This window comes from Miniopterus schreibersii (assembly GCF_964146895.1).
Source record: "Miniopterus schreibersii genome assembly, contig: HAP1_SCAFFOLD_98, whole genome shotgun sequence".
NCBI classification, from domain to species: domain Eukaryota; kingdom Metazoa; phylum Chordata; class Mammalia; order Chiroptera; family Miniopteridae; genus Miniopterus; species Miniopterus schreibersii.
Window position 1 is genome coordinate 166,897 of NW_027669802.1, and position 27,826 is coordinate 194,722.

Genomic DNA, 27,826 nt, shown 5'->3' on the forward strand with positions numbered 1-27,826 from the left:
CAGGTGAATCTTTTTCTGCTGTGTGATGAACCCTGCCTTTCTCCCCCATCAAGTGGCAGCTGGGTGACCCTGGCCTTCCCTTCACCGATCATAGAGCTTTCTGATGCTGGCGGACCAAGGCAGGGCTCTGGACTGTGGTTGTCCTGAGTGGGGGGGGAGCACTCCGCCCAAAGCTGGGCACTGCTTTCTCCAACTCAAACAAAAGTCTCTGCAACCACTGTGGAAACAGTGTGGAAACACTGTGGACTGCCTTATGATGCAGCCATTCCACTTCTGGGACTACATCGAAGGAACCCAAAACACTAACTTGAAGTAATATGTGACCCCTGTGGTCATTGCAGCGTTATTTACAATGGCTGAGATTTGGAAGCAGTCCCAGTGCCCATCAATAGACAAGTGGATAGCAGACTCTCTCGGTCCATATGTACAAAGGAACATGACTTGGCCATGAAGAGTTATGAAACCTTACCATTGGTGACAGCATGAATGGACCTAGAGGGTATTGTGCTAAGTGAAGTAGGCCAGAAAGAGACAAATGCCATGTGGTGTCACTTCTATATGGAATCTAATGAACAAAATAAAATTTGGGGTAAAAGGGTCTCTGGCTCTAAGTGCCCTCCTTCCTAACATTCTTTCTTAGACCCTGCCCAGTACTTTCTCTTCTGAACTGGACTCAGGAGCCCTGAATATCTAGCCTGAGAAACAAGAGCAGTGACCAAGGTGACCAAAGGTTATTTCTCCTTTTGCATCCCTGGTGCCTCTTTCCTTTCTGTTTCCTCTCCAGTTCTCACGTGCTGCCTCTATGCATGTCCAGGTGTGGGCTTAGTGAAAAGTGAATGAGTTTATCACAGTGTGGTCAGTAATTGTCTAAACATCTGGAACACAGGCAGACAAGTTTTGTGGCAGAAGAGGTTTGGGAGCACAGGTGTCCCAGGGAAGGGCAGGAGTGTGCACTCTTCCTGCTCTCCCAGGACTGCACCAAGGAGCTCTGAGCTCCTCACCCAGTCCCCAATGGGACCCTGGCCAAACTCAAGGGGCCGAACATTAAAGGACTCAGAACTTCAATCTGTGCTCCAGGGAAACTTGGCTCTCCCCAGATCATTTCCTCCTGCAGCCTGATGTCTTCCTTTGTGTTCATGTATTAACATTTCTGATTGATAATTTCCATTCGTGTGGAAATAAAATACTTATATCCTTTAAGATTTAATCAATTATCATTATCAAATTCACCTCTTCTTTTCAGAGTAATAGTTTGATTTAGATATGTATTCAATATGCAGGGGTGGGCAAAAGTAGGTTTACAGCTGAACTAAACAGTACAAGGATTAATAAACAAGAATACACTGTGTTTGGTGTACTCAGAACTGTAAACCTACTCATGGGCCCTGCATATGAATTTTCTATGCTTACATCTTGGTTATTTTCCTTTCATTCTTGTCTAGTTTCTCTTCCTTCGTTTCCTGAATTAATGTTGAGCCTTCTCTTAGTCATTTGTATTTCAGAGTTTAGATAGTGATTTTGAATGCATGAGGCAATATTTGAAAAGACAAATGAACTTGCATCTAATTTTCAGACAGTTAGTCTATAGTAGCATTGCCATGAAACCATTTTCTTTATGCATTTGTTTAAGGAAAAGATTAAATGTCATTTGAGGACACAAACTTGGGATTGTAAATGGTATTATGCACTTTTAAATAGCTCTTTTAATATTTCCAAAATCCTAACTTATTATCACATTATAATTTGATCCCTTGAGAAACAGAGGGGACGGTTGGCATATCATTTCTTTGTGGACAGTAAGGTCCGCATGGGAAGGGAACTGCCCATCCCTAAGTCATATGGTTATATGATGGCAGAGCTGTACTTTCCAAAAACCACTTTGCCTTTGCCTCCCAGGGTCAGGGTTGTTTCACCTGAACCCTAGGGAACTAAAACTCAAGCCTATATGCTCACAAAGAATTCTCTGCCAGTGATGTCTGCCACTTGTGAATTTACTACTAGATTTCAAATATATGTAAGGTTATGATTGATAAAAATGTGTATATAAAAATATCAAATTCAGGGTAGACTTTTTAAAATGCTCACCCAAGGGTATGTTATTACATATTTTAGAGAGAGCGGAAAGGAGAGGGAGAGAGAGAGAGAGAAAGCGAATCATCGATATGAGAGAGAAACATTGATTGGTTGCCTCCCATACACACCCTGACTTTGGATTGAACACAAAACCTAGGTATGTACCCTGACCAGGAATCAAACCCAGAACCTTTCAGTCTATAGCATGATGCTCCAGTCAAGTGAGCCACACCAACCAGGGCACAGAACCAATTCTTATGAAATAAAACCTTATATTACTCTAGAATTTCTGCATACCTGGGTCCAAAAGACAGCTGAGTCATTGGGAGTTCATGGAACAGCTTGACAACTTTGAGGTGACTGGATGAGATATAATTATGCAGCATGCTCACCACTGTGCCTGACTTGCACTCACTCCTCTGTGGTTTCTGTCTGCCTGGCCCTCTTTTCCACAGCATTGTTCTGTATTTTGTCTAACATAGCTCTAGGCTCATCAGTTTTGCATCATTTTTCTGAAATGTTGGCCCTAAAATTTGGAAGCAGGGAGTTTAAAATTTTAGCATCCAGTTAATATCTCATCGGAATGAGTTCATATATTCAACTGTTATTGAAATTTTGATTTGTGTAAGTATAAAAGAAATAATTTTCAATATATCAAGATTCTTTAAATGACATGTGTAAGGTTAATTCAGTGGTGCGGGCAGGGGAAACAATTCATCAACACCCCAATATGTGGTTTACAAACATCTAAATAACTACTGCCAGTTGACTTCCAGAGGGAACTGTTGCTATACGCCTGTCCAGTGTCACTGACAGGATACCTGTTACTCCTGAGATTTTCCTGTTTGAGCTCGGCTCTGAATCTTTGTAAGTTCCTTCTAGAGCAGACTGGAAGTTTTAGAATATTTGTCAAATATATATAATAATTATTATTATCATTATTAATTCTTATTTGGCAAAGCTTCCCAGGTAATTTTCAAGCATATTAAATAGGCCTAATTGGTTTAAAAACATAGGAGAGAGGATGAATCCTTGAGGTATTTCAGGGCCCATTGTAGTAACTCAAAGTCATTTGTCTGTTTAAAAAAGTCTTTTGAAATTTAAACTTTGGGAAGGCTGTTAAATATACTTAACCAAAAGTTTATATTATAAATCTTTTGTAAATCTAGGTAAAACACAGGTATATATATTATGGTAATAACTTTAAAAGATATAATTAAACTTAAATCGGTTTTTTATATTAAACATTTTGTATAGACCATAGGATCCTATTTAATTTATATAAGTATTTAATCTCTGTAGGCCAATACAACATTATATCCTAGCGGTGCCATCCAGAGGCAGAAAACACACTACATATCACATACAGACAAATACACGAAGACCATATGCATGATTTAAATTCTTAATTTTTGTAGAGAAGACATAAGATCTTCCCCTTGCCTTTGATAACATTTAAGAAGGCTAGAAAAGGGGAGAGAAGTTCCTAAATACCAAGCGGGAAGACCTATTGAGACTTTCAATGTAAGAGTCAAGGACTGTGAATGAGCAGTGGAAATAAAGAAAGTCTGGGCTTCAATCGAAGGCCTTAAGCAACAGGAGAGAGCCTGGGCAGGGCTGCTTTGGAAACTTACAAGTCAGAGCCCTAGTGACCTAAGATGTGACATGACAAGAGTGGGGCTGTTAGAAATACGAGGAGAGAAGGGGTCCCTTCGATATCAGCGGTGATCAGGTCCTGGCTCACTGGGCCCCGTCACCCAGGTGTCAGTCATGTAGGCGGGTGACTCTGTGTCCAGAGGGCAGATTTCTTTCACTTCCACATTGATGACGTGTGTCTCCATAAAGGACTTACTCTGTAGCTGGACAGGTAAGTTTTCCCAACACTGACAAGTGGGAGAGAAAGTGCAATGAAAGCAACTCTAGGTCCACCAGAGAGAAATTAGGTGGAGGAGGGGACTGGGGCCTGACTGGGGTCCTCCGTCAGACTTCAAACTTTCATAAACTTTTACAATCTTCACAACTTTTTACAAAGATTTTACCCATTCAGAAATAACCATCATTAGACAACTTAATTTCAATCCTTGTCCTGAAAATATGTGTTTTTATATTTTGTGCCTTCTATTATTAAATTCATATAATGTTCCCCATTTAATTTGAATTCTTAATATTTAGAAACCTTAATTTCCCAATGATAACCAAAAAGTAAACAACCAGCATTTCTCAGATTGACATGTATGAATACACTTAAACATACTCTTATTTTCAAGCACACCTTTAAAAAAGCACAAGACATTATATCAACAGTTCCAAATCCATTTAGATTTTGTGTGATAAAAGCTAAAAGCAGGTGAATTTAACTTGTCTAGCAAAAAATGTTTCAGTATTTCATGTTATTTTAAAATATCTAGATGTTTCATAACTTTTATTATTTAACCCAGCAATGCTCCAAAGCTTTCAAGTTACCAAAGACTTTGGAAAATTAAGAAAAGGCAGGAGGAGGAGCAGACAGGCCTGGCAGGCAGCTTGTCCCCAGAGCTGCAGCTCCTAGGCCTCCTGCACTTTGGATTTAAAGCTGACACTTCTCTCCTTTACCAGGGGAGGGCGGCACTCCTCCCTCTTTGCAGCTTCTGCAGCTTGTGCAACTCCAGTCTTCTGGGAGGATTTCGAGCATTTCAGAGACTTATTTTTATAAGTTTTTCTTTAATTATGTTATCTGGAGGCTTAGAAAGACATGACTAAAAGTGAGATTCTTGAGGCTGCAGTTGGGGGGGTTGAGTAGCCTTGAGGATCCCCATCCCCCAGGGACCAAACAGGTTTTGGAAGAAAGGGGTCCTGGCGAGTGGGTGAGAGCAGAGCAAGCAGTCTAATAAAATAAAAGTATAATGGGTTTACCTGTCACATCAAGGGTCACCTATGGCTCTGTCCCTTCATAGATGATGTTTTTAGTGGGGGGCCAACTGGATCATTGGGTCCCGTCAGTTCAAGGCCATGTGTGGTAAGGTTCTCATCCCGGAGACCCCCAGACCCCAAGATAGTCCACCTTCCAGTGACCGAACTTGTGACAGGGGGGGCATGGCCCTTGAGGTGACATATGGCTTAAAGCTGAGCTGCTTGTTGCGATAGGATGGCTTTCTTGCTTTTTCTATGCCCTGTTTCGGTTGTTAAAAACTGGAAGTTATTTCTACCAGTTGGTCAGCGGGAGCCTGGGGTCCTAAGGCTAGTTTATATAATTTTCTTTTGATATCTGGGGCTGTCTGCTTGATAAAATGCATCCCCAAAGTGCTCAGCTCTCATAACAGACACAAAGGACTCCTCTAACAGGCTTTCTACTTACTATACCCTTAGGGAGAACATGCTAAGGTTTGGGTGGTAATGAGTCAGCTTCTGATAGTAGCAGGACTGCTAAGTAAGTGTCTCACTCCAGGTGCCTGTGGTTTTGAAGTAAAGAAAGGGTTAAACCCAGGTGGCTGCTCTGTGGAGGGGGGTGGTGAGCTCAGAAGAAGGCAGATCAGGGGTTTCTGGAGGTTCTAGGGGCCTGGATGTGGAGGCACAAAGGATGTGGCAGGAGGAGCGGATTTCAGGGTAGTGGTGGAGCTCAAGAAAAGGGCTGAACATAGGGAACCTCAGGCCATTTCCCTAGGTGGCATTATTAGCTGTGTCAGTTCACAGCTATTGATTTAACTACATTTATAAATTTGTTTCCCATTTGGATCATATTTTGATGTACATTATTTTAAATCTCATCATGTTTCCTGCAAATGAAGACTGTTAGATTTATGGGATAGGTTTTACAAAAGGAATTGATTTAGGTGGTTATGAAAAAAGAACATCTTAGAGTGGGATTTTTTTCATTTTTGTTCCTTGACTTTAAGTAATTTTATAGTATTTATTGGAGCTGGATAATTAATAAAAATGTTAATCAGTACTTTTTTCACCTCTCTCATAAGTCCAAAGATTTCATTTACTTAATAATTCAAATTTATTTTAAATTAAAATTTAATTAACCAAAGTAAAACCATTACTGGTTTAGAAAATGATTAAAACACTTTTATCTCATTGATTGATGGCCTAAATGTTTAAATTCTGTTGTGAGGTACCAGCATATTTGTTCTCTAAATGTCTTTCTTGCATGTGCTAATTTAATACTCCTTAAATGGAAAGCTATGTACAAAATCTTTTTGTTAAAACATTTTCCAGCCCTAGCCAGTTTGAGTGGTTAGAGTGTCAGCTCTCAGGCTGGAGGGTCCCAGGTTCAATTGTGGCCAGGGGCACGTGCCCCGGTTGCAGGCTCAATCCCCTGCCCAGGTCTGGGTGCCTTATGGGAGGCGAGCAATTGATGTGTCTCTCTCACATCAGTCTCTCTCTCTCTCTCTCTCTCTCTCTCTCTCTCTCTCTCTCTGTGTGTGTGTCTCCCTTCCACTCTCTGAAAAGCAATGGAAAAAATACATATTCCAAATATACAGGTTTATTTTTTTCATTTTTCTTTCCTATAAATTACATATTAGTTACTATTCTATCACATTGTTCTGCAGGCAGTTGACTGGTGGAGTTTAGCTGTCCTGACGGATGAACTGCTAACCGGAGCATCCCCTTTCCCTGCCGATGGGGAGAATTCCCAAGCTGAGATACTGGGCAACACTTAGCAAAATAAAGTGAGTGTATTGTTGCTTCAAAGGAACTGATCACATTTCTGTAATTCGGCTGATGGAAAAAAATAATTTTAAAAAATGGGGATAGACAAAATTAGGTTTCTGTGGTTAATTTCCATTAATAATCATGTAGAAAGTAGATATGTAACCTTTATATTTTATGTGTCCAGATAGGCCTTAAGTTTCATAGGGAGAGTGTCATGATTTTTGCATGTTTCAAAGCACTTGGCATTGGGCCCAAACCGCTGTACATTTGGAATGTGGGGTGAAGGGCAGTTTAGAATGCGGGGCGAAGAGCGGTTTAGAATGTGGGGTGAAAAGCCGTTTAGAATTTGGGGCACAGAGCTGTTTAGAGTTCGAGGCGCAGAGCCGGTGGGCACAGAGGTGTGCACAGAGCCGGTGGGCGCAGCGACTGGACGCAGCCTCGGGATGGATGTGACCGTCTCAGAGCTCATGGAGCTCTTCCTGCAGAGCCCGCTGGTGACCTGGGTGAGTGCCCCTGGCTCCCAGCCCGTGTTGGTGCCCGGGCTCCTCTCCCACCCCCCTCGGGTCACTGCAGACCTGACCTGCCGGGGTGGGGGCTACGGGTGGCAGGCAGTCCGGGGACTCAGGGGTCTTAACAGGTGTTCCCAGCTGGGGTCCGGACAGTGGCCTGGGGTCCGGAGGTGTTTCCAACTCTGGAGCCGGTGCTCCCTGTGCAGGACCCCTCAGTGCCCCAACCCTGGCCTGTGGGTACACCTGTCCCTACTGGGGTGCTGGGCTGCCAGTCCAGGAGTGGACAGGGTCGATGTGGTCGCCGTGGCCCCTGTGGATTGACCACCCAGGAATAGGACTCACTCTCCCCAAATATCCTCGTGTAGTTAGTTTTTGAACCCAAGACCAGCCCTTGAATGGCAGTGATGTGTGGGATTGGGGGTCTCAGAGTGGGAATGTGTACAGTCTGGGGTGGGCACAGTGACTTCCAATAGATCAGAGACATGAGAAATTTGTTGAAAAGTTCCCTTTACTTTTGTTTTTCCCCTTCTGGGTGCTGGAGAAAAGTGGGAGGAAGGTGTCCCTCCTGCTGCCTCCTGTCTGTTGCCTGGAGAAGGAAGTGAGGGGGCCCTGGGGAAAGGGGGGCCTTGTGCCTACTGAAGCATGGGTGGGCATTGGGGGACCCCTTCAGCCCACAGGCCTGTGGTTGTCTGCAGAGCTTTAGGATGTGCACGGGGTGACTTGTGCTGCCTTTCTCCCCAACCCCTCCTCACAGGTTCAAACTTTGGACCCATTCCAAAGCGGCAACTGCAACAACTTGAATTTCTACATGAAACTGGTGGATGGCATCTTTCTGAACCAGGTCATGCTACAAATGTAAGTTGTCTACGAAAGTGTTGCTTTAAGGGTGTAGAAATGGGACCTGTGGTTGCTATGGGAGGGTCTTTCCACTGGCCCAGGGGTGTCTCAGTCCGAGTGCCTTTGCTGCCACTCCTTGGGGCGAGAAGAGCTCCAGGACAGCAGGCTGGCAGCTTGTTTGGTGACGGGAATTTGGAATTGAAGGACTGTCAAACACTTGGTGTAGGTGGTGCAGTTAACTTCCAACTCGGGTACTGAATGTGGTTTAAGCAATGAAATTAAAACAAAAACCTTTTGGGGATCCAGGAAGAGTAACAGACAGTGTCTGGTTACAGAGGAGTTGGTGGGTCAGGAGCATCTGTGAGGGACTAAGGTCTCGCTCTCAGAAGCCTGTGATTAGATTCTAAACGACATATCTATTAGCTTTGGCAGCACTGCTCCAAAACCATTGGCGAAAATGAGTTTTCCTGAGGTCGTCCCCTGGATGTTCCAGTTCTGGTTACCCCCCCCCATTCTGTTAGACCCTGAAGATTACTGGATTCCATTGGTGCAGTGATGAGTGAAACTTCAACCTGCCCTTACCCAAGCCCAGGACTGTTTAATTAAGAACATTAGTAGTGTCCCCAGACTTTCCATTCAGCTTTTACACCCAGGCAGAGGCAGAACAAAGGCCGGGCACTGTTTCTTTCTTCCCTGACCTTTTTTTCTTTTTTAAATATATCTCTTATTGATTTCAGAGAGAGGAAAGGAGAAGGAGAGAGATAGATAGAAACATCAATGATGAGAGAGTCATTGATCGAGCCCACAACCCGGGCATGTGCCCTGACTGGGAATCGAAACCCGATCGCCTGGATCCCAGGTCGAAGCTCAACCACTTAGCCATGCCCGGCCGGGCTCTTCCCTGACCTTTGGAATTCCTGAAGCTTTTACCACTTGCCTGTAAATCAGGAAAGCCTGCTGGCCGTTCCTTTGAGAAATGCCAGTTCATTGCCAGTTCACATTTGGCCTGAGGCTAAATTCAGTGAAGGGCCTCTCGCACAGTAAATGTTGGGGTTCTTTTGCAGTGTTGTTGCAGTTAGCTGCTGCCTTCAGAACTGATGGGGGAAGCAGAGGTGGTCAGAGCCCGGCCCTACCCTGGGTGCATGTAGTGTGTTTTAGGTGCAGCCAGCATCCCGGTGTGTGCTGAGGCCCTTTGGCTCCTGGCACAGTTGGGGTGGTCCCATCTGACCTAAAGGAAAGCTGAGGTGACAGTAACAACGAAACAGAAAAGCCCTGCATGTTCTCTAAGTTCTGCTATGTTAAGAAGCACATGTGTCACTTTATGAAATTTCTCAGCACCGTTATCACAGGGCTGGGGACAGATGGAACCGTGAACACAGCCCTCATTTGAATTAGATATCCTTGCCTGTGTCTTGGGACAGTCACGTGGGGGGATGGCTTTGTCATGAAAAGCAGGAGATGTGGCAGCTAAATGGTCCTATTGAGCCCATTCTCTTCAGATAGGAAACCTTCTTTTGACAGAATTTTGAGAAATATCCTGCACGTATACAGATGAGTGGAATTATAAGTCACTTGATTCAGATTTCTAGTCTCATCACGACCAGACTAGACTTTTGCCTGGGAGCGGAAAGTAAAAGACACTTTTGGGGCTTCCCACATCAGCTACTGTTAGCATTTCTCGTAGGCTGCTCTGGGCACCATAGAGTGCCCAGTTCTGATGATGCCAGTTCTTCCAGGTGACTTGTGTCCCTGGGATGTAAAATCACAGGCAGGACCTGCCCGAGACCCATGCTGGTGACAGAGGAGAGGACTCATGTGAAGTGGAACATTAATGATTTTTACTGATGTAAATCAGAAAATGTTCCTTTTTTCCCCCTTTTCTCTCTTGATAGTTCATACATTTTGGTATGTTCAGTTTTTAATCCTTTTAATCTTGAAATATATCTTGGGGTAGGTTATTGATTTTGACACGGTGTAACTTTTGGGGTCTGCACTGGTGGTGGTTTGTGGGTGCTGTTAACAGTGGGAATGGCAGTGACTGTGATTAAAGGCCTGAGGAGGTTGAGGGCCTTGTTGTGGGGCAGGAGTGATGGGGCTCATCCAAGTCCACAGCAGTGGCAGAATTAGGTTTACTGGAGCCACACTCGTTACAGCCTCACATCCACCTAGACTTGGAGAGGACTATCTGCCGCCGGGCAGGGAGGTGCGGCAAAGCTGGGAGATGCCATTTCCATTCTCCTGTTTCTTCCCCCAGTGATCCCAGGCCTGGAAAGAAGCCCATCCACCAGAACGTCAACAACAATGCGAACCTTCGGATTGAGAACTTGAGCATCCTGGTCAGAAATATCAAGACCTTCTACAAGGTGAGGGCAGCTCTCAGTTCCCCAGGAGTTCTGTGCCCCTGGCAGTGCTGTCACTCACATGATTTCCCCATAGGAAGCCGGGAGGGCATTGTGTTCAAGGGCAGACACCTACGTGCTGACACTTGTTTTGTTTTTTTCACTTGCATGTTGTTCTTTTGCATTGTGAGAAGGGTCGGGTGTTGGATTGCTTTACTTTGTCCAGGGAATTCTCTTCAAGCGATGTACAGAGCATTAGTGTCTGGTACTGACAGAGCCCCAAAGATGAGCCTCAGGTACCACTGTGACCCCAAGCACCAATTGCACTGGGAGTGGTTGCGATGGCCTCTGGGATGGGCATCCTGATGTGGTTCTTGTCCACAGCTCAGTGAGTCTTTGTACAGCAGCAATTCAAGGGGTTGAAGGAGATATGGGAGCACAGAAGGGTTATGTTGGGTTTGGGACTGTAATTGATGAGCCCTGAGCTTGCTCACAGGAGCTCTAGAGTTCACCGTGTGGAGTGTCCACTTGTCCAGTGCTCACCATACCTCATTAGCAGATAGTCAGTGGGTAGGAGGGCCTGATGGGGAAGGGCCTTGGGAAGGTTGGGTGAAATCTTTGATGTTTATGGTGTTTATATGGCCAGCACTGAAGCAATATGGACCTAAACTGTCCCCCAGGACCCTGGTTTTCTTGGCACTGAAACTTTTTCACCCATATGAAGTTTTTTAAGATCTGAGGTGAAGTTCAATGATTTTGATTGATGTGGGGGTTGGGGGACCCTAGTGCCTTCTGCTCAGCCCTGTCCTCTCCCTCCAGGGCATCTCTGTGGGTTCCTGGGACCCCAGGAAACATGGTTCAATAACCACTGAGTGCTCAATAACATGTCCCAGGTTCACGCTGGGGTTCCACCGAGATCTTGGGCCAGACTGTGCCTGGGACCTGTTCTTAGCGCTCAGCTGTGTTCATTCCATGGCCTGTTGGCAGCACAGCACCGTGATTCCCTGGGCAACCTCTAGGAGGCGTACAACCGGCCCCATCCTTTTAGTTAGAAATGCCAGCTGCACTGAGGAGGCACTGGGGGTCGAGGTGGGTCCTGGGAGAGCTGGGACGGTGGGGCTGAAGTGGCTTCATTTTTTGGCCAAGGGGAGCCACACTCAGGACCCGGCATGTTATAGGCTGCTGGGTTTCAGCTAGTGCTGCCCTTGTGCTGGCCACGGGCGGGGGCAGCTGGGGGAAGGGGGTGGTGTTGCCACTGAACTTGGGCCTGGGCATGGAAGGCGCCTGATTCCTGCCTGCAGGCACCATTCATGGTGAGTCAGTGCTTTTGGTGCTGTGTGCTAAGGGCCAGGGGAGGCAAACTGTGCTGACAGGGCCAGAGACAAGACTCCTAACTCCAGCTGCACGGGGGCAGTCGGGGAAAGCAGCCAAGACCAGACGGGGCTCTGGGTGGTCAAGCATCGGTAACACGTGGACCTTCTGGAAGCTGCGCTGAGCGCTTGACTTGTGTATGAAGGCAAGAGGGAGGCAGAGCCTCCAGGACTCAGGGCTCATGTGGGAGGAGTCCTTCCTTGTGCTGACTGAGCAGCTGGAAAGTGGATTTTGCTGATTTTGCTCGTGGTGCGTGTTTTGCCCTGGGTGGGACTGTGGAATACCTTCATGAGCCATTCACTTGAGAGACAGTTTTCTCATGTTGAATTTCCCCAAGGCCTGAAGGAGGGCTGAGGCTGTTACACAGCTCAGACTTCTGTCCAAGCCAGGTATTCACCACTGAGACATGTTTAGGAAAACACCAGCCTCTCTGATGCTGCGACATGCGAACCCAGACAATAAAGTTAAACTACCTCCAACACCAAGTGGAGAGGGTCCCGTTGTGTTGGGGTGAGGTGCACCTCGTGGTGTAGCATCCCTCCCCCCAAGTTCTGGTGCAGACAGGAGCCACAGAAAGACAGTAAGAGGGGGGATAGAGTCCATGCACAAGCTGTTTGGAGGCTCTGGCATCCCCCGGCCTGCGTGTACCAGGCCGCCATTCTCATCGGATGATCCAGAGAGAGTTCTCGGCTGCTCCACGGGGCCGGCTGTGTAATCGGCCCTTTCTTCACCATTGCTCGCTGGCAGGATGCTGAATGCAGAGATGCAGTGAGCTACGCAATAGGGTGACTACTGAGGAAAGTGGGAAACCTTTTAAAATGGCTTAAGAAGAGCTTTTTTGGTGAAGAATTTCTATAGTGACCACTTTCGTAAGGCCAAGAATACTCTGGAACCTCCCCCCTTACTCGTCTCCTGTAAAATTAGATTTTTATCTTCTGCTTTGTAAAAACCAAGGCCCATCTGGACAGCAAAGACAACCTGCCCTGGAGGCGCTCTGGGAACGCAGTGGTGGGTCTGGGTGTGAGCCCGCACACTCCAAGGAGGGCTTGTCAGAGACGCCCAGGCATGGGCATGGCTGATGGCTGGTGCCTGGCCCCGCTGTCAAAGGCCCTTGGTGTGAGGGCCAGAAGGCAGCTTGTTTCCCACACTACCCTTCTGATGGGTGCAGATTAGCTGTGACCTATCCGTGTCCCAGGGAAGTCGCTGCTGTACAGGATGGAAGTATCCGCATCTATAGCGTGTACCAGAGACCTGCTGGGCGCCAGCATCCTGGGTCATCAGGCTATGGAGACCCAGCAGCATCTCTCTCATTTTCACTCTGTATTTTCAATTGCACAAGCAAACCAAACCATAAAAATAAAGACATCTTTTAAACAGATGCTCACCCCTGCCCCTGCCACCCTGACGTGTAAAGTGTCTTCTCTCCCCAAGGTCTCTGTGCAGAAGCAGACATGAGGCTTACCTGGTTACGATCGAGACAGACGTGAGTTAGCTTTGACGTTTCACATTTGTTTGTATCCTAAGTAGACCTTCCTCTTCTATAGTGTGTTAAAGTCGCCGTGTAGTGGCTGCACGCTCATCCGGTCATCTTAGTCCTTTATTTTTGTTTCCTGTTCTCATTGGTACCTTTTCCTCTTTGTTTCTGTAGGATGTTCTCAGGCAGGTGATCCTCATGAGATTGCCCGATGTCATGGTGATCGGCGAGGACCCGCTGTCTGGTGAGTGAACGCTGCCTCTGGGGTGCTTGGCAGTGCCATTGGCTCTGGGCAGCTGTTGGACACGGAGCTCCAGCTGCCAGCTTGGAGCCAGCACAGTGAAAACACGGCATCATTTCGATTCGATTTTAAAGGGTGGGTTTGTTACCCTGAGGCATGAAGCCAAGAGCACACTTCTTCCTTAAGACCAAGTCCAAGTGCAGAGGCATGCAAGGCCATTGCTGCGGTGGGCTCTCCAGGGTCTCTCCTCCTTAGTATATGTGGAATCAATGTCACCATCACGGGATGGGTGCCCTTTGGTAAGAAAGTAAGACTCTGTTGAGGGCCCTGCCAGTGTGGCTCAGTGGTTGGAGTGTCAGTCCTCACACCGAAGGGTCACAAGTTCAATTCCCAAGTAAGGGCACCTGCCTCGGTTGTGGGTTTGTCTCCTACCCCCAGTTGAGGTGTATGTGGGAGGCAACCAGCCAGTGTGACTCTCACATCGATGTTTCTCTCTCTGTCCCCCCTCCCTTCCTTCCACTCTCTCTGAAAAAGCAATGGGAGAAATATCCTCAGGTGAGGATTACCAAAAAAACATGAATCTGTTGAGGGAGCTCACATCTCCCTTCCACGGTCCCTGTGATGCTCTTTCAGTCTGTGGTGGGTCTCAGCATGAATCCTGTCATGTCTCCCACTGTGCCCTGAGGCCTGAGAGGGCAATGGTTCCAATTTCTAGCCTCGCACACTCACTGTGACCCTGAAAGACTGAATGAAATGTGCTCCTGGACATCTTCTAGAAAGTCGGAGCTTAGTTTGTACCTGTCAGGTAGCTCCCTGGTGAGTTGAAAAGGGCGGCAGATCTCCTCCCTGCCGCATTGTGAGCATCTGCCTGCACCATGGCTCCTGGACAAACACCACGTTCTCTTACCTCTGGGCCTTTGCACATACTGTTTCCTGTGCCTGGGATGCTCTCGCTCGCCTGCATCCTAGATCTCTCCTCATCCTTTGGGTCTCAGCTCAGAGGTCATTCCTTTAAGAAACCCTGCCTGATTCTTACTGCAGACTAGATGTCCTCCTTCCAGGTTCCTTTAGAATTTTTCACCTTTTTTTTTTTTTTTTAATATATCTTCATTGGTTTCAGAGAGAGGAAGGGAGAAGGAGAGAGAGAAAAACATCAGGATGAGAGAATCATTAATCAGCTGCCTCCTGCACACCCCTGGGCATGTGCCCTGTTCGGGAATGGAACTGCAGTCTGGATCATAGGTCGATGCTCCACCACTGAGCCATGCTGGCTGGGTTTCAGCTTTTTTTCATTGTTGATTTCCTTGGTCTGAGCTGAGAGGACTGTGTTGATTATGACAAAGCTCCCAGCACCCAGATGACATGGGTGCTTGGAAAGGGAGTTATCAGTAGGTTTGTTTCTTTTCTTTGCCTGCTTAACTGTGTCACTGAGCCAATATCACTGGCTGAAACCCTGTAGACAGTCTCTTGTATGTTTTGAAACTATTCAAAACCCACAGTCTGGTAGATTTATGAAAATAGCAGTTTTTCTTACTCTTAAAATCCTGGAGAGAAATTGGGCATCGGCCTCCCATGAGAAATGAGGGAACTTCAGCTTTTATCTCTCTTTTTATAAGTTTCATAGGAACCTGTAGGGATAAAAATCACAGGATGTGTTTGTGATAAGCGCATGTTTTTACTCAAGCAGCCTGGTGAGAACAAGCGCAGGGCTGCCCCACCCGGAGGAGGCAGAGCGGAATCTCCTAGTGCCCTGCTTATGGCCCAAAAGTTTATTTTGAATAATTTTTGTCCATGAAGATTTTTCTAAAATTAATTCTCTACCTTTAAGCCGTTTCCCCCTCTGCTAACAAAACTCAGCAAACAGGAATTCCGTGCTTTTCTAACAGTGCTCTGGGTGGGATTTAGCTTCTCTTGATGCCTAATGGGTGTGAGTGAACGAATGAACTAAATGAATGAATGAATGAATGCATGGCTCAGGGTTGTCACTGCATGTGACTCAGGTGCTAAGGGAGCAGAACCCTTTGCTCTTTCATTGAGCAGCCTCAGACTGTAATTTTGAGCTTGTGTCTATGTGTGTGTGTCTGTGTGTGTGTCTGTGTGTCTGTGTACCTGTGTGTGTCTGTGTATCTGTGTGTGTGTCTGTATGTACAGGTTTTCTAGTCTCCTTGCTTACACTCGCTACTAGCAGTGGGCCTAGCGAACACTTGTTTCCACTTTTAATACTGTTTTCATCAGTTGTGGCTGGGAAAATGGGTCGTCAGGGCTGTTTAAGTTATTCTAAAGTATGGTATAATAGATGCTTCGCGGCCTCTGCTCTGGACAGAATACATAAAGATTTTCTGTGTGAACTCTGCCTTCTTTTTTGGCTGATCCGAGCCCTCCAAACACTTTCTCCCTTATATCAGCTCTGCTGGTTACAGCGCCAAGTTCCTGGCCTGGGAAAGCTGAATCACTGTGGGAGAGGAGCTGGTGATGGCTGGAGGGGACTGTACCTCTAATATCCACCAAAGGCTTAGGGGAGGGGACTGATAGTGCAGGAGGGACCATCACATGGGCATATGGGCTGGGCACTAGCACTGTAGCTGGGAGAGATGTTGGTGAGGCTGATTGGTGGCTTTTAACACTCATGTGTGCATTTCCTTTTCTTTTTATCAAAACTGAAATTGTGACTGATCATCAGCTCAGCACCAATAGAGAAGTGAGTCAGTGTGGTGATTATATTTATTAACGACTATGGATTGGAGCCTCCTAGGCCCAATGAAAGCCTCAAGGAAAAATAATTCATAGGAGTGTTTGACGCTTTTCCATTCCTAACACTGAGGAGTTTCTAGACTTAGCAAGGCGAGGGTTTGACCGGAGGGGATGGATCTGCAGAACCTACCCGTATCCAGCATATTCCTAATATGCTAGAGTGGAACCTGGATGGTCCACAGGGACCCTGTGGTCCGGTTCCCGCTCCTCCCGCCCTCCCCAGGCTGGTGCAGTTTAGGTCAGTGAATACCCAGTCCTCAGTTCTGAGACTCAGCCATAGTGTCTCCATCTCAGGAAGGTTGTTCTTAGCGATGTCTCATTTGGGAGGTATTGGGATGAGGCTGCCTGTTACTCCATCCACACCTTACACCCAGGGACCCGAAATGACCCACAGCACTAATCCTCGGGGCACGAGTTTGTGTTTTTCATCCCGGGGTCCTTGGTAATACTTTGGGCCATTTTAGCACAGTGTGAGTGGGTGTGGGTAAGTCTTTCAAGAAGACAATGCCATTTCTGGCACTTTCCTTCTCTCCCAAATAGAGCAGGATATGATTAGAAAGTTAGAAAACTATACTTTTTTTTTTTTTAACCCCCAACCCCCTCTGCACATCACCCAAGCTAGCTGTCTCCATTTCAGAGATGTGGAAACTGAGGATGGGGGCCAGAGTACAGCTTCCTGGGGTCACACTGCTCCTGCTAACCAAGCCAAGTCTAGAGCCCCAGCATCTGACTCTGTTTATCAAGTGTTTGGTTCTCATAAGCACACGAAGACACATAATCAGATAGACAGTGTAAAATGATGACAGAGGACATGTTTGGGCTGCTTGGCAGAGCTGAAAAGGGGAGGGAAGACAGTGTTGGTCTGGGTCCAGGCAAATGGGACTTATCATAAGCTTGTTGCTTGTGAGACAGTAAAATGGTAAAGCGTTTCTGTGGGGCAATTTGGCAGTAGGAGAAGCTTAAAGGGTGAGTTTCTCCTAAAGAAGTAAATAAGAATCTGCATTAAAAACTTGCCTTTAAGCTCTGGTCAGTGTGGCTCAGCTGGATGGGTGTCATCTCATGCCCCCAAAAGTTGCTGTGTCGATTCCTGGTCAGGGCACATGCCCGGCTTTCCAGCTCTATCTCCAGCAGGGGGCGTACAGGAGGCAGCCGATTGATGTTCTGCTCTCACATCTGTGCTCATCTTTTCTCTCTCTCCCTCCCTCTCTCTTTAAAAATATATTTTAAAAAATAATTTTCTTCCTTCTTCTTAAAAATGAGCCAGCCGCTAAGGTGTTTAGCATCATTTAGATGAAAACATTGAAAAATTGAGCCTCTGGAAGGGGATTGGTTGAGTAAGTCTGTGGCCTTTGTACAAAATAAGTGTGAGGCCATCAAAAGTGATGTCTGTATGTTGTCTGGGGTTTTCTTTGGAACATTCCAGCCAAACATGGAAACGCAGAAGTGGGAGGAGGCCGTGGCAGGGTAGATGTGAGAGTGGGGAGGCTGGAGCAGGATGACAGGCCTGGGGATGGTCTGTTTGAAGTGGGCACCATGAAAGGCAGAGTTGTGCGCAGCCTGGTTCTAGAGTCGGCTCATTGTTCCCTGCCGAGAGGCCTCTGCCACTGGGCGCTGCTTCCCACACTCACTAAAAAGAGATGCTGATGCTGAAGTTCATGGGTTATCCTGGGACAATATTAATGACAGATTTGAGTGGAAAAGGACCACAGATAGCTATGTACAGAGTTCTCATCTGGCTTAAATAATATACAAACCAATACGTGGAAAACAGACGGAATGTGTACACCCAAGTCGAAATCATGGGTAGAGAAATGATTTTTTTAAGTTTATCTGGTCCCCCGCCCCCCGCTCCCCAGCAGACTGGTGTCTCACCAGTGAGATTTTATGAACAGACAAGCCTAATAAAATACGTTGCTCTTTGGATTTAGGCAGAAGCATGGAGGAAGTCAAGAACTTGTTGGTGTTGGTGCTGGGCTGTGCTGTCCAGGTAGGGCTTGGGCAAGGGTGGAGGGGGCCTGTCTTCAGCCATCTAGTGTTTGGGTTTGTGGGGACAAAGCTCCCCCTTAGTGAGGTAGGAGTGATGCTCCCTTCAGCCCAACACGATACATTGCTGGCTTCCTCAGAGAGGGGACCAATCAATAGGTGGCAGTCAATGCTAGTACCAGGGCACCTTTGGCAACAAGCAGGTGGGGGTTCCTCAGCCCAGGGTGCCATTAGCAAATTGTCCCCAGTATAGAGACACCTAGAGCAAAGGTCAGAATCTACACACAGCCTGGGGGCCCGAATCTGACCCACCCTGATTTTGAAAATAAACTTTCCCGGGAACAGAGTCCCACTGGTTTCTTCATGTGTTACCTCTGGCTGCTCTCGCACCACAGTGGTAGAGCTGACACCAAACGACCCGCAGACTCCACGATACTTTTACCACCCAGCACTTTGAAATAGAAGGTTGCCGCTCCCAGGCTTAAACCCAGTGTTCTTGATCTTTACTTGTTTAAGAATCTCTTGGAGAGCTCTTTTCACGTGCATATTTTAGCATTCCACCCTATGTCTTCAACCTGATGGGTTTTTTTAATAAACAAGCACCCCAGGTGATTCAGATGTAGGCGTTCAGAGCAACTTCTAGAGAAACCCCAGTCTCAGGGGAGGTAGGGAGGACACATTCTTGGAGGAATATAAAGGAGGGAGCCAGGGGCTGGGCAGGCAGTTGGTCTGGAAACTCTGTGCTGCGCTGGACCGAGGTTGCCTCACTGGCAAAATGCTCCCATTGACACGGGTTACCCTCCACAGTGTGAGAGGAGAGAGGAGTATATAAACCGGATCCAGGAGCTGGACAGTGAGACCCAGGCCGGGATCATGGCCCATATTCAGGAGGTAGGTGTGTCGCTGGCTTCGTGGGGCTCAGCTCTGGACCCCACTCCCATGAAGACAGGAGGTAGGCTCTCTCCACCAGGGAAAAGTTTAAAGACTACGTCACCCATTGGTGATTTTACTAAGTTTAGGTTTCAGATACCACAGAAATGTCGATCCTGTTTGGAAGGTTAGTCATCAGCATGCTAAAATAAAATGGCGGTAAAGATTAAAACATTCTTTAAAATCTCAGTCAAGTCTACTGCCTCCTCTTCTTACCTAATATGGAATCAGACTACTTTTAAGTACTGTCAAGTCGTTTGGGCTCCGAATTTGATTTACTGGCCCTGAAAATATATTGTGGCAAATGTTACCCTGCTTCAGATGGTTGATCTTCACAGAGAAAGATGCTCTGTGTCAGTGACATGGCAGAGAAACAGGCTGCCACCACCTGGGAGGTTAGGAACCACTAGGTCCCAGAAGGGCTGTCACCATGGACTCTGCTTCTGGGGTGGGGTCTGGAGGGCTCTGCAGTGAGGACAGCCCCTCTGCATTGACCTTGGCAGAGGTGGTAACATCAGAGAAGTGGTTTCCCTGGAAACTGGGCCTGTGGGGCAAGCCCCTGCCTGAAAATGGGTTTCCCTGACACTCCCACACCCTCCCTTCCAGAAGCAGCCTTGTATGTTTTAAGTATCTTAGGAGATGAGGTTCAGCCTTCAGTCTGATTGGACAGGTGAGATAAAGGCGTGAAAAAGACCGGAGCAGGAGCACATAGGAGCAGGTGTGTGACTGGCAGGGGCAGCTGAACACAGCTCCCTGTGCCGGTGCCGGGGACAGGCTGGGCTGATGGGTCCCCAGCCGCCAGGCACCATGGGTGCTGGGTTCTGGGTTCTGAGTCAGCACTGGAGCAGGAGATGGATGCAGCTTGCTGTAGTCTAGGGGAAAGTCAGCATTGCGGTAAATACACTTAGCCATTCATGTGGGCAAGTGGCCCCCTGTCAGCCTAAGAACCATTCTGCCTTTTGATTTCCCTGGTGTGTCCACATGTTTTGAAAATGTATGTACCTGGGGACTAGGTCTGCCACTCATTGTCTTTTCTGCTCAGCCAGCAGGATATTTGTAATAAAAGGGGGTTGGAATGCAGCCCAAAGAGTCCTGAGTGATGATGAAATTCAGGGCTGCCCTTGGGAGGTAGGTGCTCCTGGCCCCTCGCAGCTGCTCCCTGCCCAGCCGCTGCAGCACCGTCCCATGTGTACCCTCAGGTGACCCAACACCAGAAGAACGTGCTGGACCTGAAGATGTTGGAGGTTCCAGACGTGTCCCGGGAGGAGCTGGAGGCCTCCTCGAATAACATGCTGTCTCACGTGAAGAGGCTCGTAGATGAGCGAGATGAATACAGGGAGGTGTGTTTGCAGGGGGCCCAGCAGCCTGGTGGGACAGGTGGGGAGAGGGGCCTGGGGTCCTAGTTATGGGCCACTCTCCTCACCCTCACTCTCCCTCTCAATCCCGCACACCACCCCAACCCCTGACCGACGTTCCACAGGGACAGGACTCTCCCTACAGTGCACAGTTACCTCTGAATCACCTGCATCAGGGTAGAAGTTGAACTTGGGGACCCTGCTTCATTCATGCCTCTTTCTGTCTCACTAAATATGTCATCGCTTTTTAAAAAGTTTCAGCACTGTTCTCCTGCCTCCCTCCTGGTTTTGCAGTGTCGGGTGTTGGCTGCCATCTTCTCTTTCACTCTCTTTTGGTCATTTTTCACCAAGTTCTAGAGCGGGCACTGTGCCGGGCACAGGAGCACGCACTAAGACCCCCTCTCTGCCCTGCTGCAGATAATCGTGGACCTGACTCGGGAGCGGGACCACCTCCAGGCACAGCAGCTGCCCTGCCCCCTCCAGGCCTCCAGTGCTGAGTCCACACCCGGCCCAACCAGTGTCCTGTCCAGCGAGCATGGGCACCACCTGGCCCTGGAACTGGCTGTCACCAAGGCCAGGGTTTGCCACGTCAGCCAGAAACTGTGAGTCCTCCAATGCCCCAGCGTGTCTGCTCTTCTGTGTGTGTCACCAGCACGTTTCTAGCACATGTGGGTCACTGCCATGCGGTGCAGCGGACAAGAGAGCTCTGTCTTGAGCCCAGAGTCGCTGGGCCCTCCTCCAAGCTCAGTCCCTGTTTGACCGGGGACGAGTCAGCTCCCACCCCGTGCAGCACAGGAGGGGATCTGCTGGGGATTTAGGGGTCCTGCCAGTCCAGACATTACAGGCTTAGAGAGGCAGCCTGCTGTTTGCCCTCAGGCCCTGAGTGGGGCTCCAGTGGCCACACACTGGTATGTGTGTCCTTGGCTGGAGGGGGAAGTGTCTCGCCCCTTCTGGTGAGCCTGTTCCCCTTTCCTGCAGCTGATGATGTGACCTGGCCTGTCGTCTTGGGGGGCTGCCAACCATTACCTCCCTGCCAGTGGGCCTCACTGCCTGCCTGGTGGAGGGGCACAGTGGCTCCTGGGGACTCCTGACCTGCCCTGCACCCTCACAGGAAAACTCAGTGTCTGATGTGTGTAGTCTGAGAGCAGGCATTGAAAACTTAAAAATGACATTTGAGTCAGGAGCTTTTTTGAGCCCCACAAGCTCTCTCCTCACCACATTAGCCAGGTCCACTTTCCTTCCCTCTGTGGTCTCCCAAGATAGTGGGCTTTCTGGGTGCTTCTAAGGAAGCCCTCACCAAGCGTCCTCTGAATCGCCCTCAGGGAACAGAAAACAGAGCAGCTGGTGGCCACCAGGCATGAGGTGGGTCAGCTGGTGCTGGAGCTGCAGCACCTCAGGCAGGAGGTGAGCGGGAGCCTGTTGTGTGTGGAGAGGGTGGGGGCTGGGACACCCCAGTGACGTGGCCCAAGGTCCAGGAGTGTAACCTCGGGACCTGTTTCCTTCCTGCTCAATGCAAACCTGCCTGAGAGCCAGGTGTCCTGAGAGCTGCTGTGGGGGTGATGTGTTTTAGTGACAGCATGGGGGCCCCCATGCAGCGGCCTGCAGCTGGAGCTCCTTGGCCACCAGGAACTGGCTTCTCTTGGGATTGCAGAGACTTGGCCCTTTCCCTCCCCAGTGTTACCCTGAGTGAGGACCCTTGCCTTTGCCCACCTTCCAGATCTTCCAGCTTGCCGCCAGCGCCCAGTCTGCTGGTGCCCACCTGAGTGAGCTGCATTCGCTGAGGAAGAGGGGGCGCCTCGTGGGGAGGCGAGAGACACAGCTTGTACACCTCCAGGGGAAGCTGAAAGATGCGGACTTCTACCAGGCCCGCATGGAGGTGAGCCCCAGCCGCCTGGGATCCCTGTCCTGGACCAGGGAAGGGGAGCCAGCGCCTCTCCAGCTGACCCTTCCCTGTACTCAGCCTGTCTGTGGGACCCCTGAGGGCCTCCCCCTATTAGTGGGAGGAACGGGGTAGGGAGCATGGTCGAAGGGCCCTGGTTCTTTTAGGATTTTCCTTCTCCTGCTTCATGACCCAGGGACGATCTGTCTATTCACAAATTATTTTTCTAAGACTTCTTGCAATTTCTGTGGCTAAACCTTGGCAGGACTGTTTCCTCATCTATAAAAGAGAGATAACTGTACTACTTCATGAGGCTCTTACAGTGAAATACCTGGTGTTCGGCAAGCCCCATGTTAAGCTCTCAGTGGTTACCCTGCTCTGCCAGCAAGGTCTGGGTCCCTTCAGGGGAGGGTGTCAGGGCTGAGGGGGGACAGAGACCGAGACCCAGGCTAGGTTACTTGACACTTTGACCACTCACCCCAACTGCATCATGTCAGCAGCTGGTTCCAGACCCTGCTTTCGAAAGATTTGGGAGTTTTGCTCCCTTTTCAGATCCCAGGGTGTAGAGGCAGTGTGAGTGAGCTGGGTGAAGTCAGGGTGCCAGCTCACTGAGTGGGCCTGTTGGATCGGAAGAAATCATCACCATTGCCAGCCAGGAAGCTTTGGAGGGGCCTGAACACAGGTCCGGGGAGCACAGGCTGCCCTCCCTGCCCGGCGGCTGGAGGCCGAGACCTCAACATGCTCTCCTGCTGCACATAGGCTTTGGGGTCCCTGGGCCAGGTGACAGTGGGTTGGGGATGGCTGTGGTCCGGGCTTGTTTCTCCCACCTACTCAGAGTTGTGTCTGGTCTCCCAGGAATGTTAGTGACACACTCGCCCTTCCCCTGTGGAGAAGGCACCCTGGGTGCTGTGCCAAATCCGCCTTGCCCGAGCAGAGTGGGAATGGGAGGCCAGCTCTCGGCTTTGTCCTGGAAATGGTCCCCTGGCCCTGCTGGTGACAAAAGCACAGATCTCAGCACAGACAGGTTCTGGGACATGGCCCACATCATGTGCTGGAAACGCCACAGGTGGGAGAGTCACAGACAGCCATGCACAAGCTCCCCACAGCCCTGCAGATGTCAGCAGCCCTCCCTGCAGCCCTGATTGGCCAGATGTCTTGTGTGAACCTCGAGTCCCTGAGGGCAGGGACAAGGTCTCCAACTGTGTCCCTGGGGCCTGGTACGCAAGGCACGTGGTAGTCACCACACAAGTCAAGTAAAAACCCCTCTCAGCAATGAAAAGCCTTGCAGCCTGGAGATCAGGAAAGGGAAAAGCTATGAGGTTTTGTCTCCTTGGGAATGGTGACAGTGTCCCTGTGACAGGCAGCAGAGCAGAGAGCGAGCACGATTGTCAGTCACGCTGGCTCACATCTGTGGACACCCACCACGCAGGGGCCCTCCTCCAGGTCCCAGGGGAGCCACAGATGGCCGGGGTACCTGCTCAAGAGCCTGCCCAGGGTCGCCACTGAGAAACACATGAAAGGGATTGGGTGTCGATACCACGTGGGAGGAAAAGAACTTGGGATTCAGGGCCATGGCAAGGTTAATTTTGGTTAGAAAAATGAGATCAGATTCCCTTGTTTTGTTCTTAAACTTCAGGCAGCTTCTGTGTGGCTCCTAGTCTGGTTTACATAAGGTTAAAACAATAACCAGAGCAGCGAGCGACCCGGCCTGGGCGACCCTAGGCACAGTGGGAAGTGGGGTGCACAGGACGGTCCCTGACTTCCCTCTGCAAACAGCTGTCCCACCTCTGCTGCCAGGGCAGTAAGTGGAGGACACAGGCAGAGAGAGATCGCCTGGAAGGGTCCTCTCGTCCCATGTTTTGTCATTGGCTGAAATTCGCGAGAGCAAAGGGCAGACGTGCAGGTGCCAGGGGTGTCCTGAGCAGGGTGAGGGCCAGTGGGGCTTTGTCTTGACCCCTCTGGAACAGTTACAGTTTCCTGGGGAGTGCTTGCTTCCAGAGGCGGTGACTTAGCCGGGCACAGTCCCAGCTGTCACCCCACTTGCTGGGTGTTGGACAAGCCTTGTCCCCATCTATGAAAGGAGTGGTGGTCTAGGTGTCTCTGAGCACCTCGCACCTGGTATCGTGTGGCTTAGGTGGGAGCTTAGGTATCATTTCTAGTGAGTTTATCCTGGCAAATCCCTGTCCACAGAGACGGGCCCCTGGATTCGATCCGTGCAGGGAGGGGCTGGGCGGGTTGTTGGCAAGGCAGCTAGGAGCTGGGTTATTGATGGGGCCTGGGGTACGGTGGTCACACACTTTTTTGTTGTTGTCAATCCACCCCTGAGCAGTGAGAATATTTTTTCCATTGATTTTTAGAGAGAGAGGAAGGGGGTGGGGTGGGAGAGAGAGAAACATCAATGTGAGAGAGACACATCAATTGGCTGCCTCCCACATGTGCCCTGACTGGGGATAGAACCTGCAACCCAGGCATGTGTCTTTGACTGGGAATTGAACCCAAGACCCTCTGGTGCACAGACCGAAGCTGGAACACTGAACTACACTGGCCAGCAAATGGTCACACACTCTTAATAAATCCCCCTCAGTGCCCAAGTTTGGGAGGGAAGATGTGCTCTGGGCTTGGCCTTCCTGCCCATCTGGCCCTGGGAGATGGGGTCCCAGCTCCACTCACCCTCCAGCCAAGGCATAGTCACGCACTGCACCCAGGGGATCCAACAGCTAAACCCTTCTCTGTCATCTTCAATAGAAGGTGCTCAAGATATATTTGTTGATTTCAATCCCATCCTTAAGATTTCCAAGGCATCCCTACCCTTAATTGAAACAAAACAAAACCGTCCCCATTCTGCCCAGTCCCTCCCCAGCTAAATCAGTCCCCCTCCGACCCTGTTGGGAGGACAGGATACCACTGCTTCCTGCATTTCCCCGCCCTCCCTTGCTTTCCGCACCCCCCGCCATTCAACCACAGCCAGGCTTGAGGATTGGGGCTCACGTCCAGTGAGCGCTTCCAGCCTCCCTTGCCCACCCTCTGTGTGGCCTGGACCCCTCCCCCCAAGGTCAGCAGTCCAAATGCACGGTCACCCTCCCCCAAACCTGCCGAGCTGTTGCTAAGCTGCAGTCACCACCCACCCACCCAGGAACTTAATCCGGAGCCAGTGAACCTTCGTTCTTCTTTCTCCCTGTGCCACCCATGGGTCCAGGTGCTCCCCACCTGCAGAGCCCACCTCCCCATCTCCCAGCATGCCCCTGGCCCGAGGCAGGTGTTGGGAGAGTGAGAGTGGCTGCAGCGCTGGACTCGGGTCCTCTGCTCAGATTGGCCCAGTGCCTGCCTGGGAGCCTTAGTATCGCTAGTGCAGGGGCCCCACAAATACCCGGACTGGCCACTATGCCTCTGTCTCCTCTTGTTCACACCGGAGCAGCCTTGCTAAGCTCCGCAGGCCCTTCTCTAGTGCTCTTAGGTAAACTCCACACTCTGCCCTTGTCTGGCACTCACCCGCCTCTGGTCCCCAGTGGCACTCCGCTCCAGCTGCACCGAGCTCCCGTCGGGTGTCCTGGTGCCCACTGAGGCCTCCTCCACACGCGCACCCCCCCAGTGCAAGGCCAGCTGGGGGCAAGTGTGTGAAACTCTGCAGGCTGCATGCCCCAGCCTCCTCCTTCAGGCTTCCTGTTCACCCATTATCTTCAGGCATGGTCACCACATGGCATTGTCATGATGTATCTTCCTCCCTGTCCCTACGCACACCAGGAGCTCCTTGAAGAGAGAGAGTGTATTCCTGGCCTTGAGTTCGAGTTCTCGGTGCCAGCACGTGTCTAGCTCAGGGATGGCTGAGCTGCACAGTCAGTCCAGGGGTGAAACCCGGCCCCCGCCAGTTCTTATGAGTAAAGGTCTATTGGAACGCAGCCACGCCCACTTGTCCACAAACTGCCTGGCTGCTTTTGCTACACCCGTAGAGTTGAGTAGTTGTAACAGACTCACAACCTGAAAAGCCAGAAGGATTTCCGCCCTGGTCCTTCACAGACCCACGTTTGCATGGCAGCAAACCCGGTGAGCAGGTGGAGCTTAGTGAGGGGGATCTCCCTCCTCTGAGGACACCCTTGGGCTGGCTTTCGGTTGCCCTGGACACCTTGGACATCCCTGGGTGCTGCGGCCTAGGGCGTGGTGAGGAGACAGTTGTTTCTTTGACCTCCCCCTGGAAAACGAGGGTCTGTCTGTTGCTTGGTAGGTGGTTGCTCGGTGTCTTATAGGAACAGGAAGTGATGGTGATGGGCAACCCGCCTGTTTGCTGGGCCTCAGGCACCGAGCGCGGGGCATTTCACGTGCATTGTTGCGTCATATCTTCACACATCAGCCCCGTTTTCATGTCCATAGTGGGAAGGAGGGATCCACAGTCCAGGGACCTGCACTTGCTTCAGGTCCCACAGCTAACCATGCACGTGGCACGCCCAGGAGTCAGAGCCCATCAACCCACGTTCCTAGTCCTCACTCCCAGTCACCATGAGAGCTCTGGGCCACTCAGGAACCAACTGTCAGGCCTGGCCTGTGACTTCCTAAATGTAGTCCCTCAGCTGTTCGCTGGGCTGGGTCAAACCTAGCATCTGGTTCAGTTGGGGTCAGGCCCTTGGGAGGCGGTGGCTGTGGGCAGCTGCCAAGGTGTGGCTCCTCCCTCCTGCAGCTGAGATCCTTGCCAGCTTTAGGACTCAGGCAGGCTTCTTGGGGGTCTAGTCTCTCAATTCTGAGGTGGTGGGGTTTGCAAACCAAGTTTAGATGTTTCTGTTGCTCAATACATGGTGAAGATTGATGCCACCAGAAAACAGACATATTTGAATAGTAGCTATACATTTTTTTTTAAATATATATTGATTTCAGAGAGAGGAAAGGAGAGGGAGAGAGAGAGAAACATCAATGATGAGAGAGTCATCGATCCAGCCCACAACCCTGGGCATGTGCCCTGACCGGGAATAGAACCCCGATCGCCTGGATCCCAGGTCGACGCTCAACCACTGAGCCGCGCCCGGCCGGGCTATAAATCATTTTGTTCCATGTTGCATTCTGCTTCTAGACACTTGTCCATCCCTGCCTGCCTCCAGATCCTCCAAGGCCCAACTCACATGCCACCTCTGATTGCTCCTCATGGTGTGATTCAGCTGACAGTGTCATTGAATACTTCTGGGAGGCCCACAAGAACAGAAGTGGAATAGTCCTTCCCTGTGGGACTAGCCTGGGGGTGGTGGTGGTCAGGCCCGCTCAGTGTTGCCTCATAGTGGGCACTCTGGGAGCCCAAGCATCTGACTCAGTGGGTGGGACAGAGTGGAGTCGCAGAGGGAGCAACTCTGGCTGGGTTTTAAAGGCTGAGTAGGAGTTGGTTGTAAGGATAAAGGGGCAGGCTGTGCTATAGGAGCTCAGGGCCTGAGAGTATGGTGGTTGGTGTGAGTACTGGTGGGTAGACTGGCTG

General features: G+C 49.8%; 1 protein-coding gene across 1 annotated transcript in view; it reads left to right on the top strand.

Annotated features, from left to right (window-relative positions):
* Positions 1 to 7,028: 7,028 nt before the first annotated feature.
* The window catches only part of LOC308552042 (protein Daple-like), a gene marked incomplete at both ends in the record, with an annotated part of 65,168 nt that continues 44,370 nt past the window's right edge, over positions 7,029 to 27,826 (top strand). Inside the window, 10 exon segments of the mRNA XM_081163008.1 lie at positions 7,029 to 7,211; positions 7,972 to 8,072; positions 10,309 to 10,417; positions 13,413 to 13,482; positions 18,159 to 18,217; positions 19,021 to 19,104; positions 20,343 to 20,483; positions 20,916 to 21,100; positions 21,821 to 21,902; positions 22,216 to 22,374. Of these exon segments, the coding sequence (XP_081019134.1) occupies positions 7,029 to 7,211; positions 7,972 to 8,072; positions 10,309 to 10,417; positions 13,413 to 13,482; positions 18,159 to 18,217; positions 19,021 to 19,104; positions 20,343 to 20,483; positions 20,916 to 21,100; positions 21,821 to 21,902; positions 22,216 to 22,374 (1,173 nt within the window).